General features: G+C 35.7%; 2 protein-coding genes across 6 annotated transcripts in view; both read left to right on the top strand.

Annotated features, from left to right (window-relative positions):
* Window positions 1-16,241, top strand: part of astn2 (astrotactin 2) — a 276,226-nt gene that overhangs the window by 167,144 nt on the left and 92,841 nt on the right. The window lies entirely within an intron of this gene.
* Window positions 4,324-8,843, top strand: LOC114149293 (zinc finger MYM-type protein 1-like). Of its 4 annotated transcripts, none has more exons than XM_028025029.1 (4): window positions 4,677-5,997; window positions 6,125-6,271; window positions 6,373-6,705; window positions 8,577-8,843. In XM_028025029.1, the coding sequence occupies exons 1-4, from the start codon at window positions 5,835-5,837 to the stop codon at window positions 8,591-8,593; spliced, it is 660 nt and encodes a 219-aa protein (XP_027880830.1). In that variant the 5' UTR covers window positions 4,677-5,834; the 3' UTR covers window positions 8,594-8,843. The 4 variants fall into 4 exon arrangements, with proteins under 4 accessions (XP_027880828.1, XP_027880830.1, XP_027880829.1 ...); XM_028025028.1 differs by having other exon boundaries at window positions 6,373-7,419; window positions 7,763-8,843; XM_028025027.1 differs by lacking the exon at window positions 4,677-5,997 and adding an exon at window positions 4,324-4,670 and having other exon boundaries at window positions 6,373-8,843.

Genomic DNA, 16,241 nt, shown 5'->3' with positions numbered 1-16,241 from the left:
TGATCATTGCAAGTAACCCAGTTAAAAATGTATCGTCTATGTTACTGTCGAATTTTAGGACAAAGAACAAAACAAAGCACAAGGGCTTGAGATCAAAGTGGAGCAATCTGGACTATTAGATTTAGCTCATTGCCTGTGCTTCATATTGTACCAAGTACAAGTGTAGTCCAAATGTTTAAATGCGGGCTTTTCTCACATAGTGGTTCACTGGGAGAAAGAATGAAGATCAGATATTTTTTGGGAAGTGCACTGCAGCACTTTAGTTTGTATTTGAGTGATGAATTAAAATCCAATGAGAAAAGAACCCCTAACTATAACATATTGAAAAGTCAATTTTTGTTTGAGAAAAGTACCCCCAGTGCTAAATATAAATCTGTTAGATGGATGATGGAATCAGATGATTACCGAAGTGTTTGAGAAAAAAAAAAATCATCCAGGAGTCTAAAAATGTGAAGCAGTCAAGCTATTTAATGAGATGATAATCAGACACACATTCAACTCTGACAAAATATTGTTTCAAGAAATTGATTGTTTTAATCGGACCGGCAGTGTTCTCAGATAAATTGTTCTAAAAAACCAAAATAGGAGCTAAAATCTGCATAGAATCACTTAAAATCAGCATGAAGGAATACCATTAAGACTACATAAAAAGTTTAGAGAATAATGATGAGGCAGGGCTAAAATGATTGCTGGTTTTAATAGTTATCATGGTACACTTTCCAACTACTACCATTTTGAAATTAAATTTCTAAGAAAACTAAAAGATCTATTGAAATCTTCCATTGCCTGTGTGCTACTGGTACATCATCTCAGACCCAAGCAGAGGACACCAGGGGTTCAGCAGGAGATTTTTCATCCTCAAAGAAACACTCTGGTCTTCAGTGGCTGTATTATGGATTTTACAAGTACACTGAAAGGCTTTTTGAAAATGTTTTTCTGTCGACACTTCATGTAGAATGAAAGGACACTGGTACTATTAGTGTTAAGTTATTTCCTTCTATCAGCCACTCACGCTTCCTTCATCTTCCACTAAATGGGCTAAGTGTAGCCAGACATATTATCCCACAACATCCAGTTGCATATTGTACTGTATATCTTAGTGAATTGGCTTACTGTGTCTTCACTTGACATTTTAAAGCTGGCCCCTTTGAACATTTGTCCTGCAGAATGTGAACATTGCCAAAGCATTTTTACTGATTTAATTAATTTAAGCTCTCAAATCTGTTTCTCACTGCTTGCAATTATGATAGAAGAATTTTAAAGGGTTAATTTGGAATTTCTTGAAGTGAGGTTCTGTTACGCTATTATTGTAATAGTTTAGTAAAAGCTAACCAGATGTATAGTGTAAGAAGTTACCTCATCAACCTGGCTTCAGTCAATCTAATTAACTAATAATTGTTAAACAACCCAGAGACCTGGAAAGCATAGCAACATATAATTTTCAGTGCTGCTGTACACCTGTCAGGCTGACACAAGTTTTCTTTATTCTTGGTTTAGCTGGAGAGGACTAGCAGATGATTCGATGGATTTATACAGTCAGCAGGATCAATCGATGTTCAGTCATTATAGGAACATGAGCCTTGTTAAACCTTGTCTCAGCAGATGGCATAGAATCACAATAAATTAGAATATGGGTTTCCATGACACTTATTAATTAGATTAAAAGCACCTTATAAAAACTAACAACCTTTAACTATGTAATGAACATACTTTTCATAAAATTATAATCAAGTACTACATGTGATCCAGTTGTCAAGTTTCCATAATCCAACGCGTTTGTGCAGTCATGGACAGTTTTCTAATAAAAATTAGACCTGACCTCAAAACATTACTTTCACTTCACATATATTTTTTTCAATATTATTATTATTTTCCATTGACATTTTGTTGTATGAATCCTTTATACAAAGTTAGCTAATTTGCTTTGTAATTCTGTGCTTAATATATTCTAATTTTGACTTCATATTAATTACTTAAAGTGAACCTTTTTACTTTGCAACAAAATGAACTACTTTTTGAATAAGAATTTAAAAACCCAAATTAGCTTATTAATGCATTAAAAAGATTTCAAACATTTAGCAGAGGATAGAAAACACAGATGAAGCTTTCATTGTTTTATTTAACTGACTTGGCGTTGTATCTGTGTGTGTCCAAGGGCCACATGTCAAGAAATACGATAGGGATGAAGAGCTGGAGTGGGAATTGTTTTTATTTTGATCACCTTAAGAGCTGAAAGCTAAATGGGCCTCGACATCCATCTTCAGAGAATTACTTTAACATGATTGACATGTCTACAGCCTAATATGGGAAAAGACCAAATGTTTTCTAATGCTTCACAAGGTTTAACCAGTTGGGAACTGCCTCTGATACACTGACAGGGCACAATTTGACAGATAAAAGAATGGCACGGTTTAGAGATTTTAACCACAGGAGAGAGGCAGTCTTGATCCATTTGCCCTTAAGCAGTGGGGAGCACAGTGGTTTCTATACCTCTAGACTGTAGGTCTGTACACCAGGTCAAATAAAACTCTGAGAAGGAGACACATTTGTACTGAAGCCAAGATTGAACTGGACTTTTACAAATGCCGGTTTTAAAATCACTTAAATCTGTCTGTCTATGAGATAAAAAAGTGTTGCAGCATGAAATACAAATGTTTAGAACTTTTTTATGTTTTTACAGTTGATCTGGTGTCCACACCACTGTTTAGCCGTTAATTACATGTGCCCTCAATCTTTGTATGGCCACATGGCACATGCATAATGCATTTTATTTCTTTCCTTGTTTTTTTCTTTTTTTTTGAACAAGCAATTTAGCACTCATTATTTGGAATTTTTTAAGATCAGGCCCTATGTCAATCAATAACATTACTATTTTCACCTTTTTACAACTAAGTAAAAAGTTGTAATTATGTTCAGCCAGGAAAAAAAACAAAAACTGAGATCTGTTTCTCAGTAAACTAGAATATACCATAGAATGAGGTGAAAAACTAAAGTTTCTGCTTTGAAATATTTGCAGACTAGTGTCAATGTACTGTATAGTATTAGCTCCAAAACCTTTGACAGGGCTGCATTAGGATGAATTACTGCATCAAATATGTCTAGCATGAAGGTCACCAGTGGTTTATCCTGCACCTGTTTCTTCTACTGAACTGTCCAATAATATGCTTAGACAAGGCACTTTGTAAACACCCAGCCACTTTAGCAATGACCTTTCACCACTTGTTGTCACTTTAACTTTACCTTAGATGTAAAATCAGAATCTTCAAATGTTACATTTCTGAATTAAAAATAATTTTTTATTAATTGTACTTATACTTTTAAGCTACTCTGAAACTGTCTTTTGGAATAACATTAGCTGTTAGTTATAATAGCAAAAGTAATTGTTCAGAATATATCACTATACAGTACAGACCAAAAGTTTGGACACACCTTTTAATTCAATGAGTTTCCTTTATTTTCATGACTATTGACATTGTAGATTCACACTGAAGGCATCAAAACTATGAATAACACATGTGGAAATATGCACTAAACAAAAAAGTGTAAAACAACTGAAAATACCCCTTATGTTCTAGTTTCTTCAAAGTAGCAACCTTTTGCTGTGATTACTGCTTTGCACACACTCTGCATATTCTTGATGAGCTTCAAGAGGTAGTCACCTGAAATGGTTTTCACTTCATAGGTGTGCCCTGTCAGGTTAATAAGTGGGATTTCTTGCCTTATAAATAGCCATTAAAATAAAGAAAACCCATTGAATTAGAAGGTGTGTCCAAACTTTTGGTCTGTACTGCATGTGTAATAAATCTATTACTTGGCTGCAATTTAAAAAAAAAAGGACACTCAGGAAAGTTTATAGCTCTGGTAATATAGTCAAGAAAGTATGACGTTTCCATACAATCAAAGTAATGGCTGGTAAATATACTTATTGGATATCTTTAAATATATTTGATGAATAATTCACCAAAATGCTGTTTCGTCCTACCAAGCATCAAATCACTACTCATCCACAGCACTCTAGCCACCCTTTCCCTGGCTTTATAAATTGGTCATTTGCTGTAGTTATTTATCTTTCCAAGACTGTTGGGTACATTTTGTCCACCGAGAGACTTCTGTAATTTGCAGAGAACCACATGTTCTCTTTCCCATCTCGACACTCTTCACTTTATTACACCTTTACAGTTTACACCTGCACTGGAAGCTCAAAAAAATTTCCATACTAATTGTGAGATGCACACACTGCTGTACTTCCATATTCCCTTGCAGTTGGCTGATTGCGTGCAGATGACAGGCAAAACACTCTTTCAGGCTGATTGTGGGCAGAGGCGGAGCTAGAGGGGGGGCCGGGGGGGCCAGTGCCCCCCCAGCCATCTGATTGGCCCCCCCAGCGGCCCCCCCAAATGATCGACATGTCACGACACCCAGTCATTCCTTCACAGTAGGTAGCACTATGTACCACAATGGGTTGTGACACTTGTGACTGTTGTGACTGCTCAAAAGCAGCAGGGGGCGATATGCACCATTTACGTTTATTGTGATACACCATTTGGACACAACAGAGTTGACCCAACAGAAGAAGAGAAGGAGAACCGCGAAGAGACGATAGAGAAATATTGTACAGCTAAGAGGAATACAGTCGATTTGACTCCAAGACGGATAATCTGACTTCAAAGGTAAGTTTTACAATGGTTTACTACTACCAATAAAAAAACCCCGTTAAAAACATTTTGTGCTCAGCCAGGAAATAGTTTCTGGTAGTTGAGTTACTACTATAAGTTGCGAGCATCAAGCTAACAATGCTACAGCTATAGACATACGTAGACGCCGACTTAGTGAGCGAGTCGGCCAGTTCCTATGATACGTCACGTCTGCCAGTCAGACTCGTAATGCACGCAGAAGCAAAAAGTATTGTAAAGACGCTGACGTGTTTCAGTGTGTTTACCACTCACGTCTGCCTGAACAATGTCGGGAGGATAAATACGGGAAGTAAAAAAAAAAGTATCCAACGTGGTGCATGTGTTATCAGACAGAATGGATCACGACATTCCTGATTATATGACCTGCCAAAATCCTCTGGTCTGTAATGCTCTTTCTTTCTAACAGCGATTTCTTATTAGCTCTCGCATTAAATAAAACTATACAGAATGAAAAATGTTAGCTATACTAAGAAAATAAAAATCAGAGTAGTTACTTCTGGCCAATATAATTACATGGGAAATATTTATTGGCTCAGAAGCTGTCGTTTGGCCACAAAGTCAAGAAATTCTGTTCATAAAATTGTGTTCTTTCTTTCTTACCTGTGAAAGGTAATGCTAATGGAGCCAGCTTGTACTATAAAATGAGTGAAAAAACTCCACACAAGTTCCCCACTGACATTTGCTATTTTTACTAATTCTTTTCTAAACATTTTCTATGAAACGGCAACACTTTGTTAGAGGTTCCGTTTCCCCTAGGAAAGGGCATGAACTTGTGACAATTTAATCTGTTACTCTTTTTGCTTTATTATGTTTTCCATGAAATGTTTAATTTATTTAAATTCTTATGTGTTTAGCTTTGTCATTTTCTTTTATGTTTTCTTTTATCTTATCGCTGATGTTTAGCACTTTATTTCAGCTCTGGCTGCTGTTAAAGTGCTTTATAAATAAAGTCGATAATGATCATGAACAAAAACAGGTTAGTCGGTCCAGTAGCTGAGAAGTTTGAATGCTGAACATACAGCCACAGTCTGTTTCCCCTGACCTACACACTGGAAGTGGGGATCTATTAACACTAAGTAATAGGAAGTGATACTTGGCATAACATGACTGGCTTGTTTTTTTTCCTAGGGTCAGTTGAGAATGAAAAGACAGGGAGGCAGGATAGACAGCTTCTTTATAAAAAGAAGCAAATCAGGCACAAATCAAACAGGGTTCAGCTCTGACATCAGCAGTCCTGGTAGCTCATGTCCTGAGAACAGTCACGAGAAAGAAAGTCTGGCAAACACCAATCCACCATCACCAGGTCAGAGTATCTACAGAAACAGTCAAATTCCTGCCCCGTTTTAGGTTATTTTTACTTGCTGGCTTCTGCTAATGTGTTTCTTTAATTGTTGGTTCAATTATGTTAATGTACTGTTTTTACAACGTAGTTCCATCAAAGGAGGAGTCTGAAAACACAGAAAGCTCTGCGCCTGACCAGGATGATGATGAGCCAGAAGGGGCAATTGCAGGAGATACCACTGATCTCTTCTCAGCAGTGTCCAGCACTCCTTTTGCTTTTCCAAAAGGACCCAGTGGTAATTTTACTTACACTAAGACCTGCTTAGTAGCTGCACAATTTACATGACGTAATGATCATGTAAATTATGTGTACATAACCATTATGTTTGTATTCCAGATATTTCAAAGTCAAAAGAACAGGGCCCTGTTCAGCCAAGTTTGACAAACTTCCCCAGAACTCAGCATGGAACAAGAAAGAGAACTTTTCACAGCTCCTGGTACAAAGACTATTCTTGGTTAGAATATTCTGTTATTAAAGACTCCTCCTACTGCTTTGCCTGTAGGCATTTTTCTTTGCCTAATGCACCAGATAGTGTCTTTGCTTCGCATTCCGGCTTCAGTAATTGGAAAAAGGCATTGTCCAAGGAGTCTGGATTTAAGCTTCACTCAAAGTTAGAGCACCATGTAAATGCAATGTATGCATGGAGTCAATATAAAAGGGCTAATGAGGGAAATACAACCATGCTAAATTCTATAAACACAAACCGGAAAAAAGTGGTGGAAGAAAACCGTTATTATATTAAAACAATAGCCGATGTTCTTCTTTTGACTGCAACACAAAATATTGCTCAAAGGGGTCATCGAGAGTCTGGGGACTCTAGAAATAAGGGAAACTTTTTGGCTATATTGGATGAAATAGCAAAGCATGATCAGTTAATTGAAAAAAAGCTTAGAGGATGTGCCAATGCAAAATACACAAGTCATCAAATCCAAAATGAAATTCTTCAGGGCTTAGCAGAGATGGTACAGACTGAAATCATAAAAGAAGTGAAGGAATGTGAAGTGTTCAGTGTTATTGCAGATGAAACAAAAGACTTGCAAAAAAAGGAACAAATGTCTTTGGTTGTACGATATTATTACAATGGTGTCATCCACGAAAGCTTCCTATGTTTCCAGGCAGCTGAAAGCCTTAATGCAGCAGGTCTTAGTGCAATGATCATTAGCTGTCTTGAGAAACATGGTCTGGACTACAGGAATAACCTAGTGGGACAGGGTTATGACGGTGCATCCGTCATGAGTGGGAAGCATTCTGGTGTATCTGCCAGAATTCAGAGCAATGCCAGATTTGCATTTTATGTTCATTGTAACGCACATTGCTTGAATTTAGTCCTTGTTGATGCTACCAAAGCAGTCCCTGAGGTCGTTGACTTTTTTGCACTTCTACAGCAGCTTCATAACTTTGTGTCTGGCTCTTATGTTCATCTGAGGTGGCTTGACGTACAGAAAGAGTTGTATCCAGCAGAACAACCCAGGGAGCTCCAGGCACTTTCAGATACGAGGTGGGCCTGCAGGTATACGGCATGCCGTACCATGAGAGACAGACTTCCAGCAGTTCTGAGATTGTTGCAGGATATTGCACTTGAAAGAAATGGCGAAAGAACAGTGGAGGCAAGGGGCCTGCTTCTTCAAATAGATATCCAATTTTTAGGTCTTTTGGTTACCTTTTGTAAAGTGCTTGGTGATGCCAAATGTCTTTCCGACATGCTTCAGTCCAGCACTCTTGACCTAGCAAGAGCTGTAGATCTAGTAGGTGCTCTTATAGACACTTTCCAGGACTACAGAAATGAAAAGTACTTTGATGAACTATGGAAAGAGGTTGAGGAACTTGCTGAGAAGAGCAAAATCAGTGTAAAAATTGACAGAAGAAATCCAAGATTAAGTTCAAAATTTCTTGACTCACTTGTAATGAGCACTATAGGACAGAGAAAATGTGATGACGAGGGCTTCCCCAGACCACTCTTTAATCAGGTGCTTGACTGTCTCATAGCGGAGTTAAAGAGGCGTTTTTCAAAGAAAAATTGTGAGATCATGCAAGGAGTGCAGTCCCTAAACCCCAAAAGTGCAACTTTCTTGAATGAGGAGCCTCTGATTGCTTTTGGACATATCTTTGAGTCAGATTTAGATGACCTGAAACATGAAGTGCACCAAATAAGGCGTTTGCTTGATCAGAGAATAAAGAGTGATTTAGGCACACCTTCTACTTTGCTTGATTTTATTCTGTTTCTTGAACCTTATAAAGAGGTTTTACATGAATTATTCAGACTTTGCAAGATTGCAGTAGTTAGTCCAGTTAGTACTGCTTCTTGTGAGAGAAGCTTTTCTGCTTTAAAATTAATTAAAAGTTACCTAAGGACAACAATGGCTGATGCCAGGCTAAGTCACATTGGAACACTTAGCATAGAGTCAAGGAGGGCACGGGGCCTCAACATGGATGACTTTGTAACATATTTTGCTTCATCTCACAACAACCGAAGGATTTTACTTTTATGAGTGCATGAAGAAGTCTTGTGTTTCTCGTCATGATTTGGGTCTTCACCGACTGGTACTTGTACCAATGATAGTTTAGGAGTCAGTACATTTGGTCATAGCTGCATTAAGTTCGAAAATAAAATGCACATGTAGCATCTATTAAATAACAGTTTCCATAACATACAACCTTCTTTTTTGAGATATTGTAATTGTGAACTGTGTGACACTGCATTCTCATTGTAAGTCTTGTCTTGTTACAATGGTGTCATTTAGAGGTTAATGTCCACTTATGCTTTGTGTGGCATGCATTGATAATAAACTGCAAATTACATGAGCAAATCTCATTTCATGAGTCTTTATTTATATATAGTATGTGAATGAAAGTACTTTTACTGTATTGTCATTGTCATAGTCAGTGGACCCCTTACAGATAGCCCTGGCCCCCCATTCGCCCCCCCAGAAATAAAAGTCTAGCTCCGCCACTGATTGTGGGTGCTTCAATAAATAACACCCATATCTTTGTGTAAAGTCTGTTTGAAACTAAGTGCAAAAAACATAACATAGACTGATCTGCTGCACCAATTTTGATCCTTTACAATAGGTGATTTTAAAGAATTTAACTCTACTGTGAGGTAGAAATAATCGTTTATTCACAATCAGCAGATATTTTGAAGGCAAGAACATAAAACCTTTTCAAAAAAAGGAATTATAGTTATTTAAGGCATTAAAATCAAATTTTCCATTCATCATTGTAAATCTAACCACACAAGCCAAGCACACTGGCTTCTAATACTTGACTCCCAGTGCTGCTAATTAAACATGTGTATTACAGCATGTCATCTCACTTAAGTCCTTATTCCACATTTTCAAATCCACTGTGTCATTTGTCAGAAGAACCAAAGCTTTATCTTCACAAACACTTGCTCCCATTAGATTCCACTTCACACTTTGTGTATTTATAGCAGCACTTTGCTAGTTTTACTCCTATTTTCTGCACTTTTCTTCACAACATCTTTGAAATGCAGATGTGACTCTTATTTCACAGCCCCCCCATCCTTTTTTTCCCCCTCTTGCCTCAGCAGTGTACCGATTCCCTCTCACTTACCCAACAATTCCTTCCCCTGCATCAGCAGCTCAAAGGAAAAAAATTAAATGATTGATATAAATTACATTATTTGTCTCACATTCTCTCAGGTACTTTTTTAATAAGAAATAAAGCACCAGATTTACACCTGTTTTACATGCATTTTATTTCAAATTACTTTTGCTTGGCATGCTGTTAACACTGTGAGGTGAATGTTACTAATTATTAATATTTAATAACTAATTGGGATGCATTGACACATAATATTTCTACTCGATGTGAAGCATGTTTTTTAAAAGCACTATCCAGTTGTCAGTGTGTAATCTGAAACATGTATTCTATTTTGTATGGGTTCTCGACATGACGTTGTTGTTTTTTGAGCTGAAAACACAGTTTAATTTATTTTCGAGACTATTTTAAAGTAACAAAGTAAGTAGCTCCAGAGTTTTCCTGTTGTATTCATGGAGTCATCAACCCTTATTGTCTGGGTAATCAACAACACTTATTTATAAAAGCATTGAAGAAGCTCCCACGTCTTAAGTTGTTTACTTGGCAACATGTTCTGTACTCAGTAGAAGAAATAATTGCTAAAAGTGTGATGGAGAATGTACAAATGGTTTGAAAACACTTTCGTAACACCGTTGGCTGCTACCGCAGATGCTCTTTTTAGTTTGAGAGTCAGAGTTGGGCTACATAAAATCAAACATTTTAGATTGATATGTAGTCAATGTCTGAGACTTGAGTCCCTTAGACAATCTTTATTTAACTGAATCAGATTTAAACCAAGCCATTATGTATGCTGTAGACGACAGCTCTGACACGTAGTGTGGCTTATGTACAGTATATTTACTGTGAAAGAGGACGCTTGATTTATTAACCAGTGACGTTCACGGACTGTGGGTTGTTTATGGCTTATAATAATCTGTTCCTGCTGTAGCTGTTGTTTCATATCATGGACCACACAGATCACATTGAGCTGTTTCAGAAGAAAATAAAATCAGCTTCCCTCAAACATCTTTGTTTCTCATTCGCTCTTTGCCATTGCAAACATTTGCAATCAAAATGAAAGAAAATGTTTTCTTCTATTAGAAATTTTACATTCTTTGTAAGTTTCTACACAGCCTCTTGCTTATGTTATAACGTATTGTGCTACTTGCTAGACTATTATTATTGAGGCTTGACAACAAAGACGAAAACAAAATAAAAAATAAATTAGATTTTTTTTTTTTTCAGAAATTAAACATGAACACCTTTTAATATCCTTCTTTTGTGTTACAAGTATCAAATGTATCAATGCTGTTGGACAGCAAATACTGCACACATGATAAGCCTAAACAACTTTTCTCCAAAATATTATATTAACACAGTAGTTTATCTTTACAGTCAAAATATTAAGCAAATAAGCTGTATGATGTACTATCGACGTCCAACTAAACTACTAAGCCAAAAGGAAAAAATGAATGATAAGAAAGCTGATAAAATCTAATAATGAATTATGATAATAAAAACGAGATTAATGAAGGACAACAGAGAAACTAATTAACTAACAATAAAACATTATACATACAATGAGATTGCAGCAATATTACAGATCAGAAAAGATATGTGTCACAACCAGAACATGTATTGATGGAAGGTTTTTTCTTTGTTAGCAGAAGGCACCAAGAACCCAGTAGTACAGACATATGCATGTGTCTGCGTGCGTGTGTGTTAGTGAAGATGAGCTAACTAGCCAATGAGTTAATAACTAGTATAAAGGAGGGGAGGTGACGTAGTATTGCCACATGGGAAATCTGAGCCTAAAAGACAAAACAATACAACTATAGAACAATGGGTAGAACTAGCTTTAGAACCCAGACAAAGAAAACATGAGCTTTGATGGTTTGAATGTGTTTACAGGGAGAGAAACAATCCAAAAACATGGATTGACCCAATCCATGTTTTTCACCACTATTATTAATTTGTTTACCTGTAAATACAAATTAAACTCAATGCTTTACTTTGGATCCAACCTTTTAAACACACAGCGAATATGATCAAACTATGCAATAAGCAACTCTTCAAAGAGACTGTGGGTTTTCCACTTCAAAAACGCATTAAATCAAAGTAATGAATCAAATTCTAAGTCATTCTATTTATAATTTATTTTTGCCCAGACATATAAAGTAATCTATTGCCTTGTCAAATCTAGGCTGAATTATTTTGCACTAATAGTTTCTTTAGAACACATTTTGTTATTTGCATACCCTCTCATCTCCCTCTTCTTGTGAAACCAAAAAAAAACTACATTACTTTTTGAAAAGATTTTGTCAAAATATTCTCATTTTCATGATCCATTTTCAATATCATGTCTAGTTTTGTCTCATGAGCTGGATGTACCAGCAAATCTCTAGCGAGTTATGCAAAGTTGTACAAGCATTTAAAGTGTTTTATGATAAAGTTGCATCTTAATGGAGATGTTATAACACAATGTCACCGCTGTTAGAAAAATTATCCTCCTGTTCATTTACTCATGAGTTTATTTTACAAGTTATGTTTTCATATTATTCTTTTCATATTATTCTTTTTATATTATTACTCTCATATTATTCTTCTTTTTATATGTACTTAACTTCTCTTTCTTTTGTAGTATATTATTAACTTTGTTTAGGATGTTTGCCTGGAAGCTGATAACGTTAAACATTCATGTGTTATTAGTTCCATATGTAACTGATTAGTTGTGGTCAGTTGCATGCCCTTGTAAGGGCATGTCCATAGGAGGTACAAGAATGTGAAGACGGTTGGTCAATTCTCTGTGTGAAGAAGCCCAACCTCCTTTTTCTATACAATAAAGAGAAATGCAAAGAAAGATCTAGCAGAATTGATTTCAGACAGTGTTTGACAGCGATTCGTCGCGTCTGTTCTCAATTCTCCTATTCTGCAGAAAAGAAATTAAAAGAAACCTAATCTCTGTCTCTGGCTGATTCTTTGCAGGTTATGACAAAATAAACCTATCAACCGCATGTATAAAATACCAGAAAACCAAAAATTCCATGTAAAATTCCTGTATAAAAACACATGTGCTGTCTGTTTTTCAAGATTTCCATGTTCATTTCATCTTTGTATGCAGAGTACAAACATCTTAATTCCCTCAGAAATAGAAGAGATGGGCCAACCAAGAGTTGGAGACATGTATGTGTGAAAAGTGTGGGAGCAGAGAGGCAGGTTGTCTATCATTCTTGAGGTGAACATTCCTGTTGCTGTCAAATAAATCACCTCACCTTTCTATTATACATGCATAGACATTCATTATGTCAAGAACTGTAAGAGAATGTAAATTTAAGACATGAAATACCAGCTGACATACAACTTTTAGTTTGAGTAAGTCACTAAAGAAAGAAATCCATTTTGGGCTGTGCTTACGTCTCATTTCCTAAACATCAAATACCACAAAACAGTTTGAAGCAAGCATCAGATAGGCCCTCAAACAAATTGCATTTGACTTCTGCTCAGGCATGTTTGAACTTCTAAAATGTCTCGCACAATAGAGTTTGGAACCCGAAACTAACCCTATCAAAGTGAGCATGTAAACACTGACGGCAAAAACCATTACTGTGTAATGAACAGCTGATCAAGCACCACACTGTCTCCTCCTGCCCCAGCCAAAAAAAGTAAAGAATGAGGAAACCAGGGTTTCCCCCAATGTATTATAAGCCTGGTGGCCCACCAGGCTTTACGTGTGCCACCACCAGGCTAAGCATTGCTTATTTATTTAAGTCTTTTTAAAATGTTTGCATTTTTTTAAGACTTTATAGTTGGTGTTCAGGTATTAATCTTCCAATCTTTTGGAAGATTTGATTCATTACTTTGATTGGAAGGTATTAATCTTCCAATCAAAGTATTGAATCAAATTCTAACACATAACATTATGTGTTATGTGATAACACATAATTATCAACTGATATTTTCAAAATTCCTGTCAGCTTTAAACATTTTTAAACTGAAAAACATGACAGGCCGCTAAATGAATGACTGCCCTCGCACCCAACCACCGGGTTTAGGACGTTTTCTGGGGGAAACTTTGGAAACTAATATAAGATCAAAAACACTTTTCATTTTAGCTTTCATTACATGATCAGAGCTGGTACTCCATCCTAAGATACCATCTAGGCATGAGCAAGCAGGATGAGAAAGTTTGGGTAGCCCTGCTAGTGTATAAATACACTTTAGCTAGTGTATTTCAAAAACATGGTGGACATGACAGGAGGAGAGAAATATTTTAAATTCTATCTTTGAGATGGTTTTATTGTTATTTTAAGGAGTCTTGAGGATGATCCTAATCTAGCAGAAGATAAAGTGTGATGATATTTTATATTGAGAATCTCAGGAAAATGACCACCTTTCATGTTTTTAAAATGTAGAAAAATATAAAAATGGAACAGTCCCTTTCTATACAGTCAGTTGTTTATTTTTCATGTTACTGGTGAAGCATTTATTCCTTTTTTCACTTTTGCCAGAACTGCGAGGGATTTCTATCCCAGAAATTGTGTTTTGTAGAAGTCGTTGTGAATGATTTTCTTTTGAAGCTCTAATTATATTCTCACTGCTCCTGAGTCAATAATATGTTTTGCTGTAATACAAAATATAAAGGTTTTACCCTGGCAAGTTCAGTAAATTATTGAACTGATAATCATCACCTATAGCAAATATTTTTGAAAAGTTTTACAGCAGCAAATGGATTTTATTTATCAGCTGTAAAAAAAATAAGTGTATATTTAAATTCATCATACTAAAAATGCTTTAACTTTTACTTGTTCTTCTCTATTCATATTTGTAGCTCATGGCATTCATATTTATTTGCATGTTCAAAATCAAGTAGTATGTTGGGAGAAAAAATCTATAAAGGAAGGAACTGAGCACAAAGCCTTAAGGACACTTGTGTGGACATTCTGTATGAAAAAAACCTCTCAAAACAGTACATGAAATAATGGCTACTCAACATAGACTAATGATAGTCCCTTCTGGTTTGGTCATAATTTCAATATTAATGCAATATCATTGTAGGTTGAGATCAGGAGAAAAGCTGTAGCAGTAGCTTGGACAAATGTAGCTTAGGCAACCTATCCAAAGATTTAATGATGCTCTACAATAAGCCAGTCTGCCTGTAATTTGTCACAGCAGCAAATGAGTGTTTGGAATTTGTTTCTTGAAACACAGAAAGTCTGGCAGCTTTAAGGTAGACACAGTTTCTGCTCAGATGAGTGGGCCAACAGTCTCATTTCTCCAAACCAAAACACTTTGCATTAGTTAGCTGCACAGCAGTTGCTGTCTGGCTTACGTTTGTCAGGAATTAATTTGATTTGTTAAGTATTTCTGCATAATTGGCAATAATTTAAGAACATTGTAAATTCCATTGATATTGTTAATTTGGACAAAAGAAACCTTAAACTTAATAACCTGACATTACATTAATTAGATAGCTTCAGTGAATAGAAGCAGATAAAAGTCTTATTATGTACTTGCTGTTTTTTTTTATTCTTCAATGTTCAACTGGACTATAGTATTGTGTAGTTGACAAAAAGTTATTCCAAAGACACTGCCTTTCATGCCACTAACTTAAACTTTCTATCCATCTATTCTATCTATTTTCTTTTACCTTTTAGAGACAAAACTCACAAAGGTGCTTTAAAATAATAAACATAAAATGCAGTGAAAAAACTAAATAAAAGAAAATGAAAAAAAATAAAATAACACGAAATACATCTAAAATAATATTATAGAAATGACCTAAAATCTTGTCTGAATTTAAATAAAAGTCTTGTGTCTGCCTATAAATAAATTTGTATTATCAACACAATAAGACAAGAATCCATATTCCACAGTTGAGTTGAAACTTCTTTCAAGGAGCGATCTCCACAATTGAGTAAGATGAGTAAGACTTTACTTTTAACTTTTAAGCCTTGCAAAGCCTTAAAAGTTAACAGGATTTCAAAGTGATCTTTGACAGTAACTCTTAAATGTCATTTCAAAGTAATGCTAGAAGGAAACTCAGAATATTTAAATACAATCTGTTGTCCATTTTGTCCAGAGACAGAGACAAAGTAAGCTGCTGCTCTTGCTAATTATTGTGGTTAAACAACACTGTGTGCTACACACTTTTCCATTCACTTACCTGACACTTCAGGAGAATTGTATGGACAGTGTGGTTATTGGTTTAACTACTAAAAAGATTAATATGTGAACAGACAGTTTGGATTGACATGAAACTCAAAATTAGTAAAAAAAAAACAAACAAAAAAACTTTCATTCTTTTACTGCTGACTCATTTGTATCATGAACAGTTTTGTATTCTTCCCATAGCTCCTTCCTTTCTTTCTCTGCAACTGTTTTCTTTCCTGAATGTTTGGGACCATTGTTTTGCTTTCAAATTCACACTGATTTCAGTATCAAGTTTCTATCAAGTAAGTTCTGGTACATTTCTCCATCCATTCTTCTTTCATAATATGAAGTCTGACAATACCATATACATGTAAGCTCCACGCAGCCGTACATGTTCCCACTTCAAAACTTCACTTTTGGCATACATACAGAAAATATTTCCAGTGATTAAATCATTCCTCTTATGTTACTTTGCAAGTTGTGCCAATCAATCAATCTGTTTCCTCATAATTCTA

Source organism: Xiphophorus couchianus, chromosome 8, assembly GCF_001444195.1.
Source record: "Xiphophorus couchianus chromosome 8, X_couchianus-1.0, whole genome shotgun sequence".
Lineage (NCBI taxonomy): Eukaryota > Metazoa > Chordata > Actinopteri > Cyprinodontiformes > Poeciliidae > Xiphophorus > Xiphophorus couchianus.
This window is presented reverse-complemented; position numbering and strand designations above follow the sequence as displayed.